The sequence below is a fragment of the Somniosus microcephalus genome, chromosome 7 (genome assembly GCF_052327205.1).
Source record: "Somniosus microcephalus isolate GS21.2 chromosome 7, FLI_Smic_1.0, whole genome shotgun sequence".
Lineage (NCBI taxonomy): Eukaryota > Metazoa > Chordata > Chondrichthyes > Squaliformes > Somniosidae > Somniosus > Somniosus microcephalus.
The window spans coordinates 114,840,891-114,868,329 of record NC_140993.1 but is presented as its reverse complement, the minus strand read 5'-3'; the positions used below and the strand labels follow the sequence as shown (position 1 = coordinate 114,868,329).

General features: G+C 43.5%; 1 protein-coding gene across 1 annotated transcript in view; it reads right to left on the bottom strand.

Annotated features, from left to right (window-relative positions):
* LOC147114852 (putative Polycomb group protein ASXL3) overlaps nt 1-27,439 on the bottom strand; it is a 440,803-nt gene that overhangs the window by 74,218 nt on the left and 339,146 nt on the right. The window contains exon 8 of the mRNA XM_085992855.1: nt 18,780-18,943. Within this exon, the coding sequence (XP_085848981.1) occupies nt 18,780-18,943 (164 nt within the window). The remainder of the gene's footprint in view (nt 1-18,779; nt 18,944-27,439) is intronic.

Here is a 27,439-nt window from a genome sequence, read left to right as displayed (position 1 = left end):
ATGGGTGCGAAGACATACGGGCAATTGAAACACCTGTTATCACCAGATGAACCGGCGGATAAGACGTTCGATGAGATTGTTACTGTCCTGAAAGATCATCTAAACCCCACGCCGCTGATGCTAGCGGAACGATTTAAATTTTACGACAGAAGGCAGCTACAGCATGAAAGCAATGCTGATTATTTGCTGGAATTGCGTAAATTAGCGAAATATTGCCAGTTTGGAACGGGACTGACAGAGGCACTTCGAGACAAATTTGTGTGTGGTTTATTTAAACAGGATACACAAAAGCGACTGCTCGAGGAGAATGAGCTGACGCTTGAGAAGGCGGTCACTATGGCAGCAGCACACGAAGCCGCAGCGAGAGACACGGCAGTAATGCAGCTACGGTCACCGGAGCTCAGTGCACACAAATTGGGTGTGAGTTCTGGCAAATGTTATCGTTGTGGAAAGACAACGCATGATCAGAACCAGTGTTGGTTTAAAAACCAAGAATGTAGAACTTGTGGTAGGCTTGGACATATAGCTAGAGTATGCAGGTCAGGGAAGAAGACCAGCAACAAGAAGTCACTGCAAGGAAAATACGCAAAGGTACACAAGGTGACCGAACAGGAGTCCGATTCAGACGCTAGCAGTAATGAACTGGCTAGCTTAAGCTGTAATGAACTGGCTAGCTTAAGAGTACTCAACGCTGGTAAGGGTGCAGACCTCCAGACAATTTGGGTCACTCTTCAGATAGAAGGAGTCCAAGTAAAACTGGAATTGGACACTGGATCGGCATTGACGGTCATAAATAAGAAAGATTACGGAAAGTTATTCCAACATATTCCCCTACAGGATACGGGGATTATATTGAAAACATACACGGGGCAAAGAGTGTACCCCATCGGGAAAATAGAGGTTGCAGTGGTCCACAAGGGCGAAGACAGTCAAATAATGGACTTATATGTGATATCTGAAGGAGGTCCTCCACTACTAGGACGGGAGTGGATTAGGAAAATGAATATGGACTGGCATTTCCTACAAACAATAACGAGTGAGAACTCGGTGAAGATAGTCGGCCCAGACTCTGGAACGGATGATGGTAAGCCCAACTCAGGTGCAAAAGACAAAGTTTCAGCACAGAATTCCACTGAGCAACAACAACATAGTTTAACTGTGGATTCTGAGTCTGGCAAGTCTACTGATGTGCCCATTTCTGAGGGACACCGGGCTCGAACTCAACTCCATTTCAAACTACAACAGCAATTAGAACAAATGCTTCGCCGTTTTGAGCAAGAGTTGAATGCAACGAAAGAGTTCTTTGATATAGAGTTGGAGAATCTGGAAAGACAACAGAAGCAGCTGATGGAGAAAATGGAGCAGGAGCACACAAAACGTCTGATGTCAGAGGAGTTAACGGTCAGCCAATTCCTGCATATGCTGAAGGACAGGACTCTGAAATGGGAAAAACTTGAACACGAACTTCAATATTCAAACGAAAGGGGTTCGGAGCTCTCAAAGGTTATTGGAAGAGCTGAGGTGGCAACACAGACTGAGATGACTGCAACAGAGCAGCCCTTGGATGCCAAAAGTACGCTGACTCACGTCAACGTAGAACAACAGACCGCTGAAACAGCTGCTCCGGTAGAGGGATTGAATCAATCTCCAAAAGAAGTTGAAGTAGTAAAATCTCAAATGAGGTCATTAGTAAACGACTTGCTGAAAGCCCAGAAAAAGCTGGATGAAGAGGTACGCATGAAGAAGTCTCTTCAGGAAAGATGTCTGGACTTGGAACAAAAGCTGGCTAACGCCCAGCTGGGTATGGAGGAAATAGAAGACCCTCTCGCTGGCCTAGATCAGGACGACACCGAATATTACTATGTCCTGTCCTGCCCAACTTGTAACTTCGACTCCCACCATACAGAAATCATGGAGGAGCACCGAAAGTCTACGGAACATCGGGAGAAGGTGGCTCTACTACGGAAAAAGGAGGAAGAGAAGGAGGAACTGCGCATGCAGCTGGCAGCTGACAGTGGAGCCCAGAGAGTCTCCAAGAAGCAGAAAAGGAAAAGTCGAAACAGAAGATGACCCATCTGAACCATTATTACCTCTACCAGATCACACACGTGGTCCCTCCGAACGGAGCCAATTCAGTTCGGAAGTTCAAACTGTTAAATCCATGGAAGGACTATTGAATGAGTCACTCCAGCAACGTGAACCGACTACACCACAGAGATTGAATCTGTGAACTGTTTTCCGCAGAGACTGAATCTGTGATCTGTTTTGACATGAAGTTATCTATGTATCTATGTTATTCTGTTATGTAAACCTGAAGTTATATATGTATATATGTTATTACGTTATGTTAAATGGGGAGATGACTGTAAAGCTAGGAAGGGAGGAATGTTGTGTATGTAATATGTGTGCTACTTTGAACCTATGGACAGGACTGCACTACTTGTAGGGCGTAGTGATACGCAGTACCACTCCTGGCCATAGGGGTATAAATAGTACTGTGGGTACTGATCTCCCCTCAGTTCCCGCCTGTGGGCATGAAGTAAAGACCTACGTATAGTCCCTACCTCCAACCAGTAAAGACCTGTTTTATTGTTACTGATTAAGTCTCAGTATTAATTACTTGAACAACTCACAGATTTAACAGTAGAGAGCTTTCTGGTTTGGCTCAACACTCGCACAGGTACTTGTGGCTTCAGGCCACAGCTTTGCACTTGTCTTTAACTTCAGAGCCATAGCATTGATTGGAAACATATAATGGGGGCTGCAATGGGTGCAAATGTTGGTCTTCTCCATAGTCCTGGGCGTTGTACAGATCAAGCAGCAGTGGTCAGGCCTTGCTTCAGGGCTGCAGTGTGCATGGCGTGGCAGGCAAACAAATCCACCCTCCCCCTTTAAGAGCTCACCGGCGCCAGAGTGTCTGCCGTCAATCAGCAACTCGCCGAACCTGCGCTGCGCCCGCCCTTGGGGGTATCGCCCCGGGCTGCCGGCTTAGCGCCTAATGATAGTCGTGCATCGCCTGTTTTAGCGCAGCAGCAACCTCTTGGGGCGATGCCACTGAATATCGGCGAAGGTGGCGCGAAGTTGCGCCGGGCGCAAACTTTAGCGGCCGCCCGGCTGTAGCGCCCCAAACGTGGCTATACTGAATTTCTAGGCCCATGACTGTGCGGGACAAACCAAACGGACCATCTGGTCTTTCCCTACCTGATATTTTCATATGTTGGTATTCTATTTCTCTGCTTGCATAACATACAGAAGGGATGAGGAACATTAAACCCATGAGTGCATTTGCAGATGTTACCTTAAAGATCATTAGACCAGAAGGCAGAGGGAGAACAGAGGAGGGTGAAGTTGGAGGCCTTTTCCAGAGCGAGTACCATTCTTCTCAAGTTCTTCCTTCTCAACTTCCTCATGCACTCACTTGCTGCCCCACAATCCCATATGACAGTCTACTTTTATGTGATATAAATATTTGAAAGGGTATCATGCAGCCACATTCTAACATATGTTGCTCTTCACTTTGTATAGTTGTGCTATAGAAAGCGGTACCTCCAAAGAAGACAGCAGTTCACACCATCCTGCATCACTCATGCCAGCTGCTCCAAGTATCAGCAGAGGTATGACCACCCCAGTGGATTTAGCTAGTGAGTTACAGGAGAGAGTGCAAGTGCAGAAACAGATAGTGATGGCTTTAATAATCCTGGCACTGTGACTCCTTTAAAAAGATGTCAGGAGTGCTGCCTGGGAAGTGGATATTCATTTTCTCTCTCTCTTGCATGATCTTACATTGATGGCCATAGAATTTGTATGTTAAACATTTGTGGTTAATGAAGATAAAATAATTGTGTGCAGGACCTCATTGGGCCACATTGTTGCCATCAATGACTCCCTTGATTTTGTGGGGAATCCTGCTATCCGAAATAAAATGCACCCTCTCATTTTGCTCTGGTTTGACTAAAGGGAAAGTGATGAAATTGTTTGCCGTGTCGAACTGCTTGATATATCTGTGAACTGCAGATTGACTGATGCTGCTGATGTGACAGCTTGGAATGAGCCAGAACATAAAAGTATAGGACATGATGACCTTGATAGCTACTGGCATTGCCACTCCTGTGGTGGAGATTGTTTCCAGCAGACAGCCCAACTCTGACATTGCTGCTCAAGTGAAGTGTAACCTGCAAAGAGAGTTTTCCTCAGACCTGCCAAGGTAGGTGATATGTGGGGGTGTCTTTGGGCAACAATGGGTGTGGGTTGTCCATCTCAACAGGAGCCTCATTTGCCTGGAATAGTTCCTTTCCTCCTCCTCTTCTTCAAAATAACACAGAAATAATGAGAGCTCCATTGAAATGCCCACATTGCAAATTATAATTGCAGCAACTAAAAATATCTGAGCCAAAATTCTTGGCACAAACCTACAAAATAACCTATCAAGAAATAATAACAAGAAGTTGCTGATTTAATTTACAACCAAAATCACCAGTCTCCCTTTAAATGATGATTTTTTTTTAAATCAGCGCATAATAGCCGTCTCTGCAGTGCTCACTTTATACTGGCGACAGAAGCACAGTGCGATTCTAGCAAAAGCCAAGGGAAATAGCAAGTGAGCTGAGCCAAATTCAGTATTGGGGCTCATTTAAATGCTGCCCTCCCGCATTTCCGGCCGGTAATCAGTTGGCTCCTACACCAGGTCTGGGGGGAGGGAGCGAAGGTGATTCCAAGGGGCAGCCTTTAATGCACCGGCAGTGGTATGGAGTTTTTTTGTGGGGCCAGAAGAGGCATTTCTGTTTCTCTTGAGCCCACAAAAATAAAAACTGAAGATTTTCTGACCTTTATTTGAGCAGCCCTTTAAGGATTGCTGGTTGGGCCACTCAACATCTGGTACAACTCAGTGGAGCAAACTCTGTCCATTTGTACCTGAATTTCGCATTCAGGGTTCTACAATCAGTGTAGGACCCAAATTTGCATATTTAAGGAGCCAATGATTTTTTCATATTGTAAAAAAAATAAGGCCAAGTGCTCTGCTGCGCAAATAAATGTTTTATAGTTAAAATAAATTGCTGAATTAGGTCTCCACTGAAGCTGCACCAGATTCCAGCTGGGATATGCACGGGTGCTCGCTGTATAACCATTTCTGAAAGTAACCAGAGTTTGATTAGATATTTGTGCTATTGAGGGAAGAAAGCAGGTTTCAAGGACAAAATGTTTAGAGACACGAGTGAACAAGATGATGGGTCTCAACATGTTGTTTTGTGATACTAATGAGATGCTGTCCAATTTGATAAAAATTCTGCACAAATTTTTTGAACTTTTTTTGGAATGTTGCCTTACATTTTTTTGCATCATTTTACATCATTTCCTGCCGAGAGGTAGGATGACTAACCTGGTCCAAGACACCTACCAATGTCAGTCTGTAGCTAGCCAGCAGCCATCTGATTTTCTCACCTTCCTATTTTGATAATGTGCTAGTACTCTGCTCACTAACTCCCCATTAAGGTGTGGCTGAAACGGGAATCTCACTGTGAATCTCACTTGTGGATCACCAATGCAATGTACCATCCAAAAATCCATTAACGAGTTTGTCACTTATTGCACTGACATGTGAACAGTTCCAAAGCAAACAAGCATCTGACAACAGAATCTAATTTACCAATATTTGTTAAAGTTTGTTAATGGATTTTCATTGAAGTGACAATATAACGTTTATTGATGTAGGGAAGAATATACAGAGAGGGAACATAAATCTCCCTTTTTGTAGTAGTTTAGGAAATTTTACCAACCATTTTCTAAGGTGAAAATTATAAATGAGAAAGAGATAACTCTGTCTATATATCTGTAACTATACATCTATACCTATTTATATAATATCACAAATACATGTCTGGGCACACTTCCCATCATGCAATCATCACACTCTTGTGTCGATTGGCTTCAAATATAATTACAGTAACTCAGAATTGAGAAGGTAGGGAATGCACAAATCAGAAGTGTGGAAAGCAACTAGAAAACTACCAATGAGGCACTACTAAGAACAACCAATCCTGAAGAACCAGGAGAACCTATGAATAAAAGAGAAAGTGAATGAATCAAATCACTCCAAACATTTGCTGATTCTTTTTTGGCTTTTTTTCTCTGTAACTGAAATCTCTAATGTCCAAAATAAGATTTGTATAGCAAAAACATACTGAAATATGCCCCCCCACCCATGTGGCAGCTCAGTGCTGCTCTGCCACTTGTCACAAGGGAGTGCAATCGCTGCAAGAAAGAAAGGAATCATACAGCACAGGAGGCCATTCAGCCCATCGTGCCTATGTCGGCTCTTTGAAAGAGCTATCCAATTAGTCCCACTCCCCTGTTCTTTCCCCATAGCCCTGCAAATGTTTCTTTATATATACAACTCACCTTTTGTGGTAAACCACGTTCACTATCGTATCACTGTTAGTAGTTAGCACTGTTCACCACTGTTCGTTATAACTGTATCACTGACCACTATTGTATCACGGTACGAGGTCGCCTCTTGCCACACTGCTATACCTGGGATGACCACTGCCGACTCCGCCTTGGCTCCACCCACCAGGCCAGGTATAAAGGTGAGCGACTGGCTGGTATTCCTCCTGCTTGGATCGGATCACCCACGAGAGTGGGCTCTGTTATTTAGTCAATAAAAACCTTTAGTCACCTTCGTAACTCTTCGCCTTTTATTGGAGGAATTGATAGGTATATCACCTTTGAAAGCTACTATTGCTTCCACCACCCTTTCAGGCAGTGAATTTCAAATCATAACAACTCGCTGCCTAAAAAAATATCCTCATCTCCCCTCTGGTTCTTTTGCCAATTAACTTATGAAAAGAATTAAAACAAACTAATGTAAGAAAAGGATGAAAAAAGGAAAAGGTTAAAAAAGAGGAGTGCGAAAGAAAGGACAAAGCCACAACTCTATGAAATTCTAAATAAATTCAAGAAAGGAAAAAATTACAGCTAAGAGAAAATATTGCAGGATAAAATCTACAGCAGAGTGGGACAGAATAATATTCTTTAAAGAATAAGAACTGTGGCATACACTGTAGTGCATCAAAGGGAAATCAAGGAGGAAAGAGAAGGAAGAAACCAAGGAGACTAAAAATTGGGATCAAGAAAATAAAGTTAAGTAGGGGATGAAAAAGTGAGATGCTAAGGGAAAGGAATGAAAGAGCAGAGGTGGACAAAGCAATTGATGATTAAGTTAAAAGGGTAGCTGTACCAGAGCTGAGTGATGAAGAAAAGCAACATTGCTCTTGTGAAATAAAGCCATCTTTGTCTTTAGGCCAACAGGCAGCCTTGACCTCTGAACTTTAAGCAAGAAGTTGAAATTTCCTCCAACTCAATAAAGAACTGAAACCATCCTTTATGCCTCCCATCAGCTCTTATGTTCCTTAAATCCTGATTGCTACTTCAGGCAAAGTCTATCAGTTTGTAACCTTAGTGTATTGCTTGAACTGGAGCTTAATTTTCTTCTGCACATCTCAAGACTGCTCTTTTCCACATCTGAAACATTTCCCACTTTCACCCCTACCTCTCCCGCACTGCTCCCAAGACTCCAGTCCATGCTTTTATCATCTCAAATCTTGCCCTTTCTAATGCTCGGCTAGCCAGCCTTCTCACTTCCACTCTCCATAAATTACAACTCATTCAGAAAGCCGCTGCATGCACTTGCTCAAAGCCCGACACTTTCATCACCTCAGTGCTTGCCAGGCTCCAATGACTCCCTGTGCTGCTCTATATCAATTTCAAAATCTTTGTCCTTGCATTCGAATGCTTTGCCACAGTGATCTCCTTCACCCTTATATTCTGCTCACACCATTCGCTCTTCTGACATTGGTCAACTTGCTGCACCCCCATCCTCTATGCTCCACAATTGATGGCCATTCTTTTAGGCACCATGCCCCTACCTCTGGAACTGCCTCCCCAAATCCCTCTGCTATGTCTCTTCCTTTTCTGTTTTCAAAAGTCTTCACAAAATGTTTCTCTGCTGCTTTTTTGGCCCATCCCTTAATTCCATTGTCTTGCTCTTCTCTCCCTCTCAATATTTTTTCTTCTGCACAATTTAAAATCTGAAACATCTTTTGAATGACAGGAGTGACATTTAAATGCAAGTTATTGTCTACCTGAAAAACTTTATTTTTTAGTGGTAAAGTATAAACATTTCATAAAGACAACGACTAATTACAGACAGTTGTGCTTTATTTTGACTTTCCTATTGAAAACATTAAAATGAATGGAGCTATGTGGATAAAGGAAGTAAATTTCAGGAATTATTTTAAGCCAAAAAATGTTTCCGATGAAAGCAAGTATCGGTTCATGTTGCAATGCTGGCAAACTCTGGAAACCCTTCCCCAATCATGCCAAACTCCAAGACACCCCTCTCCCAGTGCCATCAAAGCCTGCAAACACCACGATCGCCTCCCCGCTCCCCACTGCTGTTAATTGCCGGGCACCTGCCTCCAGCCTGGTGCATGTTACGTACAATCTTGTTGCACATCCAGGCTTTAGAGTATATACATAAAAGAACATATAATAATAATCAAGACTACTGATTTAGTTTCAACAGAAAAATGGACAAAATTGGAGAATTCAATCCAGAAAATAGCTGGAAAAATCCCATAACATGATGGAATAAAAACACAATTCCACATTATTTTCTCCCAGCAGCTATGGCTCTGTGCCTGAAGTGTGTATTCATAAAATTGGTCTTTATTTTTTTAATAATATCTTTTCTGTTTTTGTGTTGCTTATATACTAGTGCATGAATCTCAGCCAGGCAGTAACTTCTTTTTCTAAACACAGACACAGTAATATCACAGAATCACAAACACCACTAATCACAACCACTGAGGCTAAAGCAGATTGGAGCACCATTTGCAAAAAGTGAGAAAAATGTTTCTCATAACTTTACAAAATTAGAAATTGCATTAATAAATAATGATGATAGATTACCTTTAGATACGCTGTTTTTTTTTGCACTTTTGGGGTTTTCAGCAAGATTTATGACTTAAATAAACAACATAATTGTAGTTTTCAGCACCAGAATGCTCTAAAATCCTCCAAGACTGGAAGTGAGGAAAAGCAATGAATGAGGTACAGAACATTATGCTCACTTTACTGATATTTTACAGAATCCTATTGTTCTATATTTTGTTACCTATTCCTATTTTACAGTTCCTATTCTTTTTTTGTTTGTCTGCACGTACTGTTTTACATAATAATCTTTAAATATGAGAACAAAATGTATTTTCTGCAGAGATTTTGAAACCAATATAAACTAGCTGTGTTCCAATACTTGGGGGGGAAAATTGGGTTGCTTTGCGCCTTCCGTTAGTGCCCCCGGGGGCGCTAACAGGGTGCAAAGCCCGAGCGCCTGGGCACGCGCCGCTAACGATTTAAATCAAACGTGGCCACAGTAAATAATAATTCTAAAGTTTAAGGCCTAGAAATTCACTGGCCTTAGCGCCGCTTTTGAGGCGCTAGAGGGCCTAGCGCCGAAGTTATGGCCAGTTTAGAAATTGACAGGGGCCCTAAATCGGCGTTAGGCCGGTAGCGCTGCGCCGGCACCGATGACGTCATCGGTGTGCGCAGCGTCCCGGTTGCCATGGTAACCCGCCCGAACTCGGAAATTGAGTTGCGGCCGCCTCGCCCGTGGCAGCCGCAAGCAACGTTCTGGCAGAGGTGCCTTACAGAACTTTGCGCCGGCGCATTAAAGGCCCCGCGGCGGCCGGCCGCTTTCCCGCCGGCCGCCTGGCCGCAGCTCCCTCCCCGGACTTCCCGCCCCCCCCCCCCGGAACAGAAGCAAGCCCGGCACTTGTCCGAGGTGCCGGGCTCATTTTTAAAAAGATTATCGCGGGCCGCGGCCGGGTGCAGGCAGCTCCTCCTTAACGGAAGGAGGAGGCCTGCACTTCCCGAGCCTGCCGCACCGCAGCGGGCGCCGCAGCGCCGGAATAGCGCCGCAATGCGGCGCGTGGCGCCAGTTTTGAGGCGCTGAGACCCCTCAGTAGCGCCGGCAGCCGTTTGGGCGTGGCGCTACTGAATTTTTGGCGCGCGCAGCGGGACTTAGCGCCGGCACTAACTTCCGGCGCTAAAGCCCTCGCTGCGCCAAAACCGAATTTCTAGGCCTTTGTGTCTTAATGCGAGGAGCATTTGTAATAAGGTGGATGAATTGGCTGCACAAATAGAGGTAAACAAATACGATTTGGTTGGGATTACAGAAACGTGGCTCAAAGATGGCCAAGACTGGGAACTCAACATCCAGGGGTATTCGATATTCAGGAAAGATAGGCAAAAAGGAAAGGGAGGTGGGGTAGCATTACTGGTTAAAGAAGGGATTAATACAATTGTAATGAAGGATATTAGCTCTGATGATGTAGAATCTGTATGGGTAGAATTGAGAAATACTAAGGGGAAAAAAACATTAGCGGGAGTGGTTTATAGACCTCCCAACAGTAAGGTGGAGGTTGGGGATGGCATTAAAAGGGAAATTAAAGAAGCGTGCAATAAGGGCACAGCAGTCATCATGGGTGACTTTAATCTACATATAGATTGGGCCAACCAAATTAGTAACAATACTGTGGAGGAGGAATTCCTGGAGTGTTTACGGGATGGTTTCCTGGACCAATATGTCAAGGAACCAACCAGAGATCAGGCCATCTTAGACTGGGTATTATGCAACGAGAAAGGATTAATTAGCAATCTTGTTGTACGAGGCCCCTTGGGTCAGAGCGATCATAATATGATCGAATTCTTCATTAAGATGGAGAATGAAGTAGTTGACTCAGAGACAAGGGTCCTCAATTTAAATAAAGGAAACTACGATGGTCTGAGGAGCGAGTTGGGTAGGATTAAGTGGGGAATGGCGCTCAAAGGGTTGACGGTGGATAGGCAATGGCAAACATTCAAAGACCAAATGGATGAGCTACAGAATTTGTTCATCCCAGTTTGGCGTAAAAATAAAACAAAAAAGGTAGCTCAACCGTGGCTAACAAGGGAAATTAGGGATAGCATAAGATCCAAGGAGAGGACATATAAATTGGCTAGAAAAAGCAATAATCCTGAGGATTGGGAGCAGTTTAGGAGTCAACAAAGGAGGATAAAGGGATTAATTAAGAAAGGGAAAATAGAATATGAGAGTAAGCTAGCAGGGAACATAAAAACTGACTGTAAAAGCTTTTATAAATATGTGAAGAGAAAAAGATTAGTGAAGTCAAGCGTAGGTCCCTTACAGTCAGAATCAGGGGAATTTATAATGGGAAACAAGGAAATGGCAGACCAACTAAATGCATACTTTGGTTCTGTCTTCACAAAGAAGGACACAAATAACCTCCCAGAGATGCCGGGGAACATAGGGTCGGATGAAAGCGAGGAACTGAAAGAAATCAGTATTTGTAGGAAAATGGTGTTAGGAAAATTGATGGGACTGAAGGCCGATAAATCCCCAGGGCCTGATGGTCTACATCCCAGGGTACTTAAGGAAGTGGCCCTAGAGATAGTAGATGCATTACTGATCATCTTCCAGAACTCAATAGACTCTGGAACGGTACCCATGGATTGGAGGGTAGTTAATGTTACCCCACTATTCAAAAAAGGTGGTAGAGAAAAAGCAGGGAATTATAGACCGGTAAGCCTGACATCGGTAGTGGGGAAAATGCTAGAGTATTATAAAAGATGTAATAGCAGAGCACTTGGAAAGCAGTGACAGGATCGGAGAAAGTCAACATGGATTTACAAAAGGTAAATCATGCTTGGCTAATCTACTGGAATTTTTTGAGGATGTAACTGGTAAAATAGATAAGGGAGAACCAGTGGATGTGGTGTATTTGGACTTTCAGAAGGCTTTCGATAAGGTCCCACACAAGAGATTAGCGTGCAAAATTAAGGCACATGGGATTGGGGGCAAGGTATTGACTTGGATAGAGAACTGGTTGGCGGACAGAAAGCAAAGAGTTGGAATAAACGGGTCGTTTTCCGAGTGGCAGGCAGTGACTAGTGGGGTACCGCAAGGATCGGTCCTAGGACCCCAGCTGTTCACAATATATATTAATGATCTGGACAAGGGAATTGAATGTAATATCTCCAAATTTGCAGATGACACAAAGCTGGGCGGGAGGGTAAGCTGCGAGGAGGATGTCGGGAAACTCCAGTACGATTTGGACAGGTTGGATGATTGGGCAGAAACATGGCAAATGCACTATAATGTGGATAAATGTGAGGTTATCCACTTTGGTGGCAAAAACAGGAAGGCAGATTATTATTTGAATGGCAATAGATTGGGAGAAGGGGAAGTGCAAAGAGACCTGGGGGTCCTTGTGCACCAGTCGCTGAAGGTAAGCATGCAGGTGCAGCAGGCGGTTAAGAAGGCAAATGGTATGTTGGCCTTCGTAGCAAGAGGGTTCGAGTACAGGAACAAGGATGTCTTGCTACAGTTGTACAGGGCCTTGGTGAGACCGCACCTTGAGTATTGTGTGCCGTTTTGGTCACCTTACCTGAGGAAGGACGTTCTTGCCATGGAGGGAGTGCAGCGAAGATTCACCAGGCTGATACCTGGGATGGCAGGAATGACGTATGAGGAGAGATTGTGTCGATTGGGCTTATACTCACTGGAGTTTAGAAGATTGAGAGGGGATCTCATCGAAACCTATAAAATTCTGTCAGGTCTGGACAGACTAGATGCAGGAAGGATGTTTCTGATGGCCGGGGAGTCCAGAACCAGGGGTCATAGTCTAAGGATAAGGGGTAAGCCATTTAGGACTGAAATGAGGAGGAATTTCTTCACCCAGAGAGTGGTGAACCTGTGGAATTCTCTGCCAGTTCATTAAATATATTCAAGAAAGAGTTGGATATATTTCTTGAGGCTAAAGGGATCAAGGGATATGGGGAAAAGGCAGGGACAGGGTACTGAATTTGGATGATCAGCCATGATCACATTGAATGGCGGAGCAGGCTCGAAGGGCCGAATGGCGTACTCCTGCTCCTATCTTCTATGTTTCTATGTAACACCTCCTGCGAAATTCAGCGGGAGGTTAGTGGCGGCACTAACGCCCCGCGGCGCTGCACCTCTGGCGATGACATCATCACTGTGCGCAGCGCCCCAGCCACAAACTTCGATTGTGCCCCTGAGCTACCACCGGACGATATTCCGACAGTGTCAGGGTGGCGTTTTTGCGGCTGTGATGGCACAAATTAAAGGGTAGGTGCAGGCCGTCCATTTTCTTTTGGTCGCCTGCCAGCACCTGCCCCCTTCCGCTTTTTTATGCGGGGTGCCGGCCGCAATGGGTCAGCCTGGCACTCCTCTCGAGTGCTGGGCTGTTTTCCCGGCACCCCGCTCCCCAGTGGTCCAGCAGGGCTGTGGTGCATGCCTTTAATCAGAAGGGAAGGCCTGCAATACCACGGCGCACTGGTAGCACCGCGATATTCAGTGGCAGTGCCCTAGGAAGGAGGGGGAGCGCTTCCAGTAGCGCCCTGCCTCCTGCTTGGGGTGCTACCACTAAAGTTATGGCACAGGGGCACTAACTTTTCCAGGGAGCTAAAAGTAGCACCCCGGCAAAGTTAGCACCCCAAAAGGGGCGCCACCAAATTTCCCCCCCTTGGTGTTAATATACACAGCCATTACTTTATCCAGTTTGGATGGATGTGCTCTGCTTTTGTGTACATTTCTGAGATTTGATAACATTACACACGTTTTGATTTTATGCTGATCTGTCATTTGTGAAGAGATTGTTAATTAATCTCACAAAGTACTGCAGCTTTTCAAAGGGTTTCAGAACACCTGTATCAGTGGGTGATAGATCTATCCTTGGGCTACTTACTGGCCTAAGCCACATTAAAGTTTAATGTAGATTTGTTTATGTATTAAGTGAAAACTGCAATCTTAACCCAAAAGCAGTTCAGAGTTTAGGTTTTCTCTTTGTTAGGAAGTTGAGCTGGGCTAAATGTGTGACCTGTAGAATCCCCAGAAGATATGTAAAGTTTCTGTTTGTGCTGATGTACCATCTGCCACATATCCTGCAACAGGGATAGATGATTGGAATAAAATGTGTCTTGACACTTGTACTCCTACTCTTTATTCCTCAGGGTGCTGAAGCACTTATTGCTTCAATGGAAAATCACCCTACTAAGTAACTATGGCAGAATGAATCAAGAACAAACTGCAAAGTACCAATATGATGGTTATAAATACATTTCAAGAATGATGATTTACAAAATTAAAGACATAAGCCCAGAAATTCTAGTGGTGCTGTTGTACCATTGGAAATGCAGTGGGGCAAAACGTTTGGTCACCACTTTTCACTACCATGACCCCATTCCAAATCTGGGGACAAGGTCATTTAAATATGAGGTAGCAGTACTGCAGGGATGCCCACCCCACCTACCTATCCGGACTTCAGAGCAGCCCCTTGCCTCTCCGACAGGATTGAAAGAGGCCACTCTGACCGAAGCCCTTGGTGCCTCAGCCTTCATGTGGGCCATTATTTGAACGGCAATCAATTGTTTAAATTCTTTTTAGTGGGGCCTACATGCAACCCACAATGGCTTCCTGACATTCCAGAACGGGAGACTGAGGAGAGACAACCTGAGCAGAATATTGTGACTATGAGGGTAAGAAACTACATATTGAAATTGAGTAAAATAACCACTATTGCTGCAAATAAAGAATTACATGAAGAAAGGTGAAATAAATTTGAACCATGTTGGTTCATCTTGATAACAAGGGAATACATTCAGAGCAGTAAAGGAATAGTTCACACCAAAAGGTAAAAATCAGATAACTAGATCAGATGGTACTGCAGATCTATAAAAGATTTTATTTCTGCTATTTATATTGATGCTAAGCAGTATGCCACAGTGGTAAATATTTTATTCAGTGATGAAAGGCAATGTAAAGCTGGGCTCTGTGCCCCTGGATGACTATTTTGATAGCTGTTGTTTGATACTGCTGTCAAAAAATACCTTCATAACAGGTATTGAATTTGTGCACAGGAGGCTTACAATTTCATTCTCTTGTCTAACAGGTCAATTGACCAACTGTGCAAAGGTTTGTGATTTCTGGGGGAAGAAAATCAGCTGGACTAAATTCTGACTTGGCAATAGAAAGCAGAAGATAATGACAAATGGAGAAAAAGCTCTGGGATGCAGGGTTTGTTTTTGGACAACTGCTGTTTGCGCTCGTCATACAAGGTTGAAGAACACTACTACTATTAATATTAGAGTTGTGGGATAAGCTACCAGGGAAGGCCATTGAAACAATGAGTATAAATAGGTCAAAAGACAAAACATGGTCTTGCAGATATTTTGGTGTCGGAGGCCTTTGCCGTACTCCCAACAATATAAGTGAGTGAACCTTGCACCTTCGACGACTTCAGGTCTTAAATTTTTATGACTCCCGAAAGCTGCCATTAAAGGTAGTGCATAACATAAACCTCCAACTTATTGGTCCAGGGAAAAGAAAAATGAGGAGTGAGTCACAGATTTTAGTTCTCTGCTTGATTACTGCTGTTCTCTTAAAGCAGAATATGAAGAAATCTTAAGATACATTTCTGTAAAGAGAAAGGATTGAGGAATATATTGAGCAGAATATATAGGTAGAGTTGACCTATCAAAAAGTGATGGGCTTGTTGGGTTGCTCATTTTAATAATTTGCATCCACCCGCTACAGCTGGTATCCTGGGGTCACAGGGTGGGACATTTAGGGAGTCAGCAATATTGAGCTGAGCATTGAAAATTTAAAGCTTCCTTGATGGCATTTTAGTATAGTAGCAAAAAGGAAGAATAGCAGGACCGTTTCTTTTGAGGATGTAGATCAGGAGATGTTGTTCCAATAAATACAATAAATACTACAAAGCAGGGTTGTCCTTTATAGAGCTGAGGGGTAACCTCCAATCAGGGACCTAGTTGAAAATGCCTGGATGGAGGTGGTAGAGTGAATCAATTAAGTCTCCCAAATCCATGAGAACAGATGTGTAAGACATTTTCTGGATGCAAGAAGATTGGTAAGGTAAGAGTATCCGCACTTTGCCTACGTTTAGTATGTGGTCTTACGATGAATGCCAACAAGAGTATACTCTCACCTGAGTGCTACTTCTCCAAGGCAGAAGGTAAAGCACTCAGGCAGCCTTTTAGTTGGTTGCCGCATGTACATGTATGGTCATGTTGCTGCAGGGCTCACTGTTGTTGGCACAGAAATATGCTTGGATATGCAATAAAGCTGATACTGGGAAATCTCACGCTCAACACAACAACAACTTTCATTTTATAGCACCTTTAACGTAGTAAAACATCCCAAGGCGCTTCACAAGGGCATTATCAAACAAAATTTGACACCGAGACACATAAGGAGATAATAGGGCAGGTGACCAAAAGCTTGGTCAAAGAGGTAGGTTTTAAGGAGCGACTTAAAGGAGGAAAAATAGATAGAGAGGCGGAGAGGTTTAGGGAGGGAATTCCAGAGCTTAGGGCCTCAGCAGTTGAAGGCACGGCCGCCAATGGTAGAGCCATTAAAATTGAGGATGCACAAGTAGACAATTTAATCGTCCATAGGAATAAAAATGATTTTATATATTTAATATTCATTTTTTAATAATATTTAGATGTACTATAAGGCCAGAAAATGCTATAAACCACATCATGAGATGGTTAATTTACATGTTAAAAATGGTAAATTGGAAGTGGGTGGCAGATATACTTAAAAATAGGAAGATATTTTAGTCCTCATTGATCAGTCAATTAATTGAAGTACCTTATTTAACAGAATGGCCCAGAAATTCGGGTCCCAACGCGTGAGTGCGCATGGGGTACTCACCCGTAGGCCCAACGAAAGTGCCGGTTCCGTGCATGCACTGCGCATGCGCGGGAAACCGGCACTTCCGTTCCCCTGAAAGAAGGGGTTGACAGGTGGAACGCGTGTGCCGGAGAGGTAGCGCGTGCGCATCAAACTTACGTTTTTTTTGCAGGTTTCTCCGGGAGGGTAAGTCTCTAGCAGTTACACTTTTAAAAAGCAGGCACAAGGCCTGCTTTTAACAAGGTAAGTGGTGAATTAATTAAAATTAAAACATTTTTTCCACAGGTTTATTATTTTTAAATACTTTAAGTTTATTTTTAGCTCCATTAGAAAATGCAATTAACGTTTTCAAAAATTTAAATTATTGTTTAAAATAGTTATTTCATGTAATTTATAGTTATTTTAAAAATGTGATGGTTTTTAAAAAATGTATTTGAAGTTTTAGTGATGTTTTGGGGCTTATAGTATTGATAGGTTTGACAGCTCTTCCTGTCAAACTTATGAATGAAGCAATCCCTGCTACCATTGGCTCTCCATGGCCCATGTGATCCCAGGGGACGCATCGAACTAACTGCGCCCCTGGGATACGCAAGCACTGCACTCTGGCAGTTGGAGGAGGCCCAGGATCAGAATCCCACGCGGGCCCACAGCTCAACGGCCGGCGCGCTAGGTAAGTGCAGGTCAGGGGCTTGCACCCGCGGGAAGCCCACGACCCGAATTTCAATATTTTCTGTTACACTGGGCTATGTCTACAACCTATTCCTACAACAAGAAGGAATCACAAGATTAACTTAATCTAAATGAGGGTGGACACTCTTGATTATCAGGTGTACAGGTTACCATAACAACAAAATTACATTTCTTATCCAGTCTTACACAATCTTAGCGATTTTGTTGAATAAATACAGACTTTTGATTTTAGTAATGAACTATGGCTGAACTATTTTGTGTTAGGCAGGTATGAACGGATGCCTATTTAGTTGTAGCAATTATGATACTATTAATTGTACTACAGATGGTAATTATCATGTAGTAGAATTCACTTTATTTTTATAATATAAAAGAGCAAAATTGCAAGTCTCCCATTGCAACAGGGGCGGGGGGGGGGTAGTGGTGGGAGGAAGAAAAACCATATAGAGTCGAATAGGAAATTGGACGAGAAATTATTCCTGTTTAAGTGCTTTCAGAAAATGTTTACAACCTCTTAATAAAATAAGACTGAACTAAGAAATTATATTCTACAATTTTACATTTATACCAAATAAAGTAATTTCTGTTTGACATGAGATTACACAACCTGACTCTTACCTGAAGCAGCCTGCCCTGGCCCTGTGGGTGTAAACTACTGCACCAACAAGCATAGCTATGCTATCAATGTACCCTTCCTTAAATTCCGTGTTGAGAGAATAGGGGTGATTCTGTGCACTTGTACACCCAACGGGGAGTCTTTTTTGATGGGTTCATAGTTCAGGACACCAGGCTGCAGTGTTGCAGCTCTATCTCCATCCCATACACAGCTGGGGCTGATGGATTGTGGAATCAACCCTTATACTGTACATCACTATCATGACAATATGGAAACTAGTGTATAACTTTTCTGTTTGCAAAAAAAAAACATTTTTTTCATGTTTATGCCATTTTATTAATGTTTATCATTTTTCCTGTTGCAATTTATAATCTGTTTGTAATGACTGGCTTCTTGATATAAAATGTTTCTATGCATAAAAAAACTCAAAATAAAAACAGAAAATGTTGGAAATACATAACATGTTGATCAGCATCTGAAAGAGAAAGATTGTTTAATGTTTCATGTGTTACCTTTCATTATAACTGTAATAAGTTTTTTTTTTACATATTAGATTTCCCACTGTCAGTTAGCAGGCAAAAACAATTTAGCCAAAGTTTGCTTCACTGCATTATGAGACTCAGTGTTCGACATGTATGCAGCTAACACAACATGCAAAGTCATTTATACTCTGCTCACCTGCCTATCTACTTCTGGCAGTAAAATCAGGAGCTGTTGTTGAAAATGATGTGGTAGAGAGGCAAACGTGTGCTTGTTTATTAAGGCTCGCAGGTTAGTGTTCACCAGGATAGATCCTGGGGTTTCAACATCAATTTCCTCTCCTCTTGTTCGTTTTAGCTGTCCTGTTTAAAAAGATACAGTAATGTCATTCCATATGAAATTCACTGTGGACTTCTATTTTCACGACAAGAAAAGCCTGCTGCATTATTGATTGTTAAAAGTCTCCCCTCTCTCTGCAATGCTAATTTTATATGTTCATTTATTTTTATTTCTTTTCTCAAACAATAGTTATAATAGTGGCAATAGGAGCAACATAATGGCCGCAGGATATGTTTTTTTTTGCCTAATGCTTTATTTGTTTGAAACAAGAAGATCAAGATTGTTATGGCATTTTAGACAGTTCTGCAGTGGTAAGCGCCTATGTTTACTATTCAACTCAAAAAGTGGTAACAAAGGGCCTGAAATTCTACTACTGGTACAATTGAGGTTTTTGCATTACATGGCAAGCACATATTGCGCCAATGAAGCACGTACTGGCTGCTCCAAAATTTCTGCTTCAGTTCATTGAGTCATTATTCATAGATGCTAGAACAGCTTTGCCCCTGTGCAGGGGCCTCACCTCATGCATACCCATGCCTCAGGAGGACATACCTTCAAGATGCAATGAAGAATTGCAAACCTTGCCAAATTCACATCTTTCAAGGCCTTAGCCTCAGGTTATTTAGATTACTTTGCTGCAAAAGCCTTCACAGACACCCAGGTTAGCATGTATTTCTTTGACTTCCAACCTCTTTTTTGCAGTTACAAGCAGATGCCACCTTGAGGGATCAATACCAACCTGAAGAATGGCCTCCTTTATTGAGTTTCTTGTAACATGCTTATGGATCTCTAGTGGCATCTATGGATCAGTCTACCTGGACAATAGTGAGTTCAAGCCACTCACCTCAAGCAAAGGCAAACATTCTTCTGAGAAATCCTCTGGAAATTCTTCTTGTCCTCCAGCGTCTAGGAGGCAAGAAGAATGCCTAAAGTCTGTGCAGCCTATAGCTGGGGCCATTGCATATGACAGTGAAACACTTATGACTTATAGGTGTTAAGAGGGAAAAAATAAAACAGTTAGGGTAATTTTCACTTTCAGTAAACTGACAGAGCGGATCGCCCATCCATTGTATAAACTGGCTCAACTTTCATTCCTGTTCAATGGAAATTAAAATCATCTAGGTTCTATAATTAGGGGGGGGGGGAACGATCTGTTCTGCCAGTTTACTGACCAAGCGATGAATATGCAAAATACCCCTGTAAATGAAATTGAAATGCAAAAAGATCAATGTTCTAAAATAAATGTAATAAAACAAAAACAAAAAGTTAAAAAAAGGAAAACATTCTTACCAATCCTAGGCAGATATAGCTTTAAGAAGAGCAGAAAATCACTTCCATTGGCTCTGTGCTGAACTGATGTGGATTTGTGGGACAAGGACGCCCTACTGTAGTTTATATACTTTTTAGAGGTTTAATGCAGCGTGCCCTGTGAATTAGCATGAGCTTCCCGCACCCCCACGGAAGATCTGAAACGACGTGTATAAGTGCAAATCAGGTGCAAGGCCTCTGACCCCTGGTTTCCTGCCCCCTCTGTGCCTGGCGCAACCTGTAACACCAGTGCACTGAGTGGAATTCCAGCCTACAAGATACTAAATTTATGCCAATGAATGAGGCAGTGTATGTCAGTATTACTAAAGTTCAGAAAATGGGGACAGTTAAAATTTTGGATTTTATAGAACCGGTTCTCTTTTAACATTTCACAGCAGATCTAGTTCCCAACAATCCAGGTGCAGTACTTTTCCAATAATCTGACTGTGCAAAATTGCAGACTAGAGAATTGCCAATTACCCTATTTGTAGTAATCAGCATACTGGATTAAATGTAGCCTTGTACTATGATATTACACTCACATTGAAATGGCGGATATTGAAATCAGGGATACTGACTGCAATAACTAATATATTTGTTTACAAGTTATAAATTGAGATATGACATACAAAATATTCAATAATAGGTTACAAAAACAAAATACTGTGGATGCTGGAAACCTGAAATAAAAACAGAAAATGCTGGAAATACTCAGCAGGTCAGGCAGCATCTGTGGAGAGAGAAACAGAGTCAGCGTTTCAGGTCGATGTACCTTTCGTCAGAACAGGGTATGTTTTGTGAGCCTCTGTTCCTGTTGCAGAGTCTTGCTCGATCGGATCGTAGATCACAGATTCAGCTACAAATGTCAGTGGCCCAATTGACAATGCTCTCAAATTTTTGATGATTTTAAATAATCATCACAAAATCAGAAGTACAGTGAATTGAGCACGCTGATATCCACTCCCGACTTTCCAATCTGCAGTCCAGTCAAGCAAGACTCCACTTCACGAGCAGGACTTTGCAAAATTTACGCCAATCTGCATAAACATACATCAAGAGAAAACATAAAGAGTCTATTATCCTCAGCAAGCACTACATCCGAAGAAATAGTATAAAGATCGAATTTAACCTAGAAACTGGGAGGGTGGGCAGTTAAAATCGCCCAGGTTAATTACCCGCTCTCGAGACTCCCGGGTCCTGCTGGCTGTGATTTTTACACCAGCTTCTGGATGAGTGACTAAGGCCTTCTGTTAAATATGCAGATTGGGGTACGATGACATCATCGGCCCCGATTGCAATTTTGAATCAGGCCGTAATGGGGAAGTCCCTGTGGCTTTTCTGCCAGTGTGACGAGAATCGGGACCTGTCGGGAAGGTGAAGAGGCCCAAACAAGTAAGATCTTTAATGTGGCGCCAGGAGGAGTAGGAATGCTCCTCTGGGCCCCACAAGGAAAGTTTAGGCCTCCCCTGCCACGAACTCCTCTCTCTTTCCTCCCATGGGATCCACCTGAAACCCCCATCCTCAGATGTACCTGAGTGCTGGCATGCAGTCATGGGCCACACAATTTTCCAGAGTTCGGTAGCTGTTTCCCGTCCATTCTAGGGGGATGTGGGCTGGCGACATGGCAATGAGGCCACAAGCTAAAATAGCTCGGGCCAGGTTTCCCAGATTTTAGCAGACTTTAGGTTTGCAGACCCTTCTTGATACTGTTTCCCCAAGCAGGGAGTTTAAAAGTGAGCTTCTAACAGCTCAAACAACAAAAATTGTCCAAATCACAGAACAGCATCAAATTCATGTTTTTAATCTGGTAATTCCACTGAAGTCATAGTTCCAACCAAACTTAATGATAGTTGCATTAATATCATATGACAATACAACAAACATAAATATCCAAATAAAATTCACTATGGTGTTTATTTGGCAATCCAAAGCCTTACCTTCGAGCCTTACTTGATAAGAGTGTGGGCTAGAGAATTGGTGCTACAGTGTTGTAACCCAATTTCTGACCCATGCTTCAATTGAGTGAGGCTCCCCAAAGGGGCACAGATTCACTGAAATTCCCCTTTTTATAAGTATAGGCCCAGAAATTGGGCTACTTACTGCCACCCATTCATGCCGCAATCTTTGGCGCGTGATTCGGTCGGCACTATTTGGAGAGGGCGGCAGCGCTGGCCCTGGAAATGCAAATATGGTGAGCGTGACGTCTGTCGGCGTGCAACACCGACTTAACACCACGCTCTGCGAACTTTGACCTTTGCGCTGAGTTTAGCCCTGCGTCCTAAGCTTGGTCTGAAAGGCAAGCATGCAGTAAACTGACAGAGACTCTGTCAGCACTTCTTAAAGGGAGACACACATCTTTCAGGTAAGTTTGTATTTAAGCTTTCGGACTGGATTTTTTGTATTTTTTTGAAGTAGTGGCTTGGTGCAATACATGTTAAAAGTTTTTAAAGTGTGCAGGGAGTGCTGCTGGATGCTTGTAAGGCCTAGGTTGGTAAAGGAACGCCTCTGAGAAGACAGAAAATGCTGGAAATACTCAGCAGGTCAGGCAGCATCCATGGAGAGAAAAACAGAGTTCATGTCTCAGGTCAAGATGCTGCCTGACCTGCTGAATATTTCCAGCATTTTATGCTTTTATTTTAGATTTACACCATCCACTCGCAGAGGGAAGAGGAAGATGCAGAAAAGGAGGAAGGTTGCAATATACCAAAATTCCCTGGACTCTGGAGAGGTCCCAATGGATTGGAAAACCGCAAATGTAACACCCCTATTTAAGAAAGGAGGGAGACAGAAAGCAGGAAACTATAGACCAGTTAGCCTAACATCTGTCGTTGGGAAAATGCTGGAGTACTTCATTAAGGAAGCAGTAGCACAGCATTTGGAAAATCATAATGCAGTCAGCATGGTTTTATGAAAGGGAAATCATGTTTAACAAATTTGCTGGAGTTCTTTGAGGAGGTAACGAGCAGGGTGGACAAAGGTGAACCAGTAGATGTAGTGTATTTGGATTTCCAGAAGGCATTCGACAAGGTGCCACATAAAAGGTTACTGCATATGATAAGAGCTCACAGAATTGGGGGTAATATTTCAGCATGGATAGAGAATTGACTTACTAACAGAAAGCAGAGAGTCGGGATAAATGGGTCATTTTCCGCTTGGCAAATGGTAACCAGTGGGGTGCCACAGGGATCGGTGCTGGGGCCTCAACTATTTACAATCTACATTAATGACTTGGATGAAGGGACTGAGTGTAATGTAGCCAGGTTTGCGGATGATACAAAGATGGGTGGAAAAGCAAGTTGTGCAGAGGACTCAAAGAACCTGCAAAGGGATATAGACAGGCTAAGTGAGTGGGCAAACATTTGGCAGATGGAGTATAATGTGGGAAAGTGTGAGGTTATACACTTTGGCAGGACAAATAACAAAGCAAATTATTATTTAAATGGAGAGAGATTACAAAATGCTACAGTTCAGAGGGACCTCGGGGTCCTTGTGCATGAAACACAAAAAGTTAGCATGCAGGTACAGCAAGTAATTAAAAAGGCAAATGGAATGTTGGCCTTTACTTCAAAAGGGTTGGAGTATAAAAGCAGGGAAGTCCTGCTACAACTGTACAGGGTATTGGTGAGACCACACCTTGAGTACTGCGTACAGTTTTGGTCTCCTTATTTAAGGAAGGATATACTTGCATTGGAGGCAGTTCAGAGACGATTCACTAGGTTAATTCCAGAGATGAGGGGATTGACTTATGAGGAAAGGTTGAGCAGGCTGGGCCTATACTCATTGGAATTTAGACGAATGAGAGGTGATCTTATTGAAATATATACTGAGGGGGCACGACAAGGTAGATGCAGAGAGGATGTTGCCCCTCATGGGGAAATCTAGAACGTGGGGGCACAGTTTTAGAATAAAGGGTCACCCTTTAGACCTGAGATGAGGAGGAATTTCTTCTCTCAGAGGGTTGTAAATCTGTGGAATTATCTGCCCCAGAGAGTTGTGGAGGCTGGATCATTAAATACATTTAAGGTGGAGATAGACAAATTTTTGCAAAATAAGGGAGTGAAGGGTTATGGGGAGCGGGTGGGGAAGTAGCTTTGAGCCCAAGATCAGCCATGATCTTATTGAATGGCGGAGCAGGCTCGAGGGGCCAAGTGACCTATTCATGCTCCTATTTCTTATGTTTCTTATGAAGCAGAAGAGGAGGAAGCAGAAGAGGAGGTAGCAGAAGAAGAGGTAGCAGAAGAGGGGGAAGCGGAAGGAAGGATGCAACCCAGACAGCCCTTTCTAGGCGAGATAACTGGGATGGAATAATCCACCTGCGGTCCCAGTGACCACAACCGCAATTTCTCTTTCAACATTTGTTCCACCCCTTACCTTCCCTCTGTTACTGACCATCACAGCATCCTCTTGGTCACAATGCTGAAATAAAAGCCACCACAAAGCATACTTTCCAATCCAACTTTATACATCTATCCATCCAATATGACATCAAGAAATCAACTCATCACCCTTAAGCATTCCCTTAGTGAATGTTTTGTGTGTGCCTTTGTCTACTGATGTCACGCAGTGCTACCCCAGTGACTGCTGCATGGCTGGTGGAAGGCTGCTGATGTTCAGTGGGGGACACTGCAAATGACCTTGTTGGTCGACCTTGAGGAGCTGGTGGCTGACAGTGTTAAATTGAGTGACGGTATTTCTTCTTCACTCTCCTCTCCCTCTTCTTGGTCAACCATTGGCCGCATTTCTTGGGTGTGTGAAATGAGGAAGGTACAAGGGTGGAGTTCTGGTGAGGGGAGGGCAGGAAAGCAAGAGGTGCATGCGAGAAGGAGGGTAATGTATGAGGATACCAGGATCTTGTATCCTTTCTGCCCCGCCGCTGGCCAAGGGCTCAGCCATGCCCCTGCCAAGAATGGCCAGCACCAAGGGGGTGTGGCGAAGCTAGGAATAGGAGGTGTGCCTCGTGTTTGGTACAGATTGTTGGTAGGTGAGTGATGGGAGCAGGGGAGTCGTGATTGAGAAGTATGTGAGGCTAGTGGTGCAGTTGGTAGGAGATGGCTTTTGAAGATGCATTCACTGACCTTGACCACTGGTCTGAGGTCATGAAACTTCTTTCAGCACTGGAGCTAGGTCATGGGGGCGACAATGCTGGCAGTGACAGCCTCGGCGATCTGGTCCCACATCGTTCTTTCTGGAGCGCCTTCTGGCCTCTGTGGGTAGAGGACCTCTCTTGCAGTGTTGACCCCCTGCACAAAGCTGGAGTGCTGCGTGCGAGACCCTGGGTGCCCTTTCCCTGGCTTGCTGAGCCATTTGTGTTCGTGCTGAAACACTTTTCCCATTTTTTTAGGTGCGGAAGGCAATTCAGCTTTACGAGCTGAAGACTCCCATTTGGGAATTCTTTTTAATGTAATTTTTTTTCAGAAGGCAGTTGAGCTGTAAGAGCTAAAAACTGCCTATTTTTACATGACTTTTTTCAGTTTAGAAGGCAGTTCCCCTTTAAGGGGCCAGACTGCTTTCTAAAAGGACTGACTTGCTTTAAGAGCAGGCTGCTCTTGCTGCAATGACGCTACCGCCACACTACATTGGACCTCCTGCTGGGACTAACGCCACGAAAACGGCCTTGCATGGTGAGTTTAGCCCTGGGCTAATGTTAATTAATAACCAGCGTCAATATTCCGGTCCTGCCAGCGCCATTAATTTCGGTCGCTGTCAACTCTGGCCCACAGTGGCACCGGTTTTTAGCGATCTCGAATTTCTAGGCCATACTGCTCACCACAATTCACACATTAAACAGCAGAAAGCACGTTTATCCGAGGAGCTCACATATCAGCTAAGTGTTGCAAGATTTACACTGAACAACAAACAGCTCTATCAGAATACAGGATGCTGTGCTGTTTACATCAAAAGTGGCCATCTACAATTTAAATCAAGTTTTTCCCCCATTGAACAGAATATTAAAAATTGCACCAAGGTGGGGCGGTGGGCACTTCTTAGCCCTGTCCCCATAAGGTCGTACAGCAAAATTGGGGGCGTGTTTAGGGGCATTCCCAGGAATTACAACCAACTTACCCTTGATAGCCTCAATGATGAGAACAGGAGTTGGTCCCATTGTGGGACTGAAGTGGGACCTAATGAAGAAGGCAGAAAGTAATTGATTCCAGACGGGTCCATTCTCATTTCCAAGTTGTCCATTTGCCTCCTGACTGGAGGGTTGAAACATTATTTTCTTCAGTCTGATTTGGGCCTTAAATGGCTCCTTTCAGAACTGCCGGGTCTGCTCCAACTTCTTCCTCCTTAGTGCGGCGGGCATCTCTGTTGTGCTGCTTCAAGCATGGAGGCGCCACTCTGCATACTCTAATGAGCCAGTCACCAGAACGAGATCAGCAGCATGGCAAAGCAGCGGGCGGAAATCCTGCCTCACATCCACCCCCTCCAACTAGATTGTGGGATTTCTAGTCTAGGATGCTTGAAAAGCAGTATGACATGAAGTCAATAAGGTCATAATTATGATCAGGTAAATTCAAAAGGTTGAAAACTGAATAAAGGCACGACAAAGCCCCAAAACAGACTAAACGAATCGACCTGAATGATCACCTCTTCAGCTTCCAAACAATCTTGTATGTATGACATAGTTTTCTTTTAAAAAAACAATTCTCCCACACAGCAGGATTTTTAAATATTCTTCATTATATCTTCTTTAATTTGCTCACAAATATTGATTTGTGAAATAATGAAGCTACAAAAAGAAAAACTTCTGTCCATATTTCTCTGCAGGACTTGAACTGCACAAATTTTTTTGCATATGTCTGGCATCAGTAGCAGTCCCTATACAGTTCTAATATGTGTTTAATCCAATGTAACTAATGAAACAATAGGTCGATTATCTGGTCCTAGTGCAGTGCTGGCAGGATTGGACCACAGCATATGCGTTTCGTGAGATCAGCTCATTACAATGGCCCAGAAATTCGGGTCGGGGGCTTCCCGCGGGTGCCAGCCCCCGACCTACACTTCCCTAGCGCGCCGGCAGTTGACCTCTTGGCCTGCGTGGAATTCCTCTCTGAGGCCTGTCCCAGAGGCCGGCGCGCTATGCTGGCGTGTCCCAGGGGCGTAGTTAGTGCGATGCGTCCCCTGGGATCACGTGAGAAACAGGCAGCCAATCGGAGCAGGGAATGCTCCATTCATAAGTCTTGACAGATAGACCTGTCAAAACGTATAAA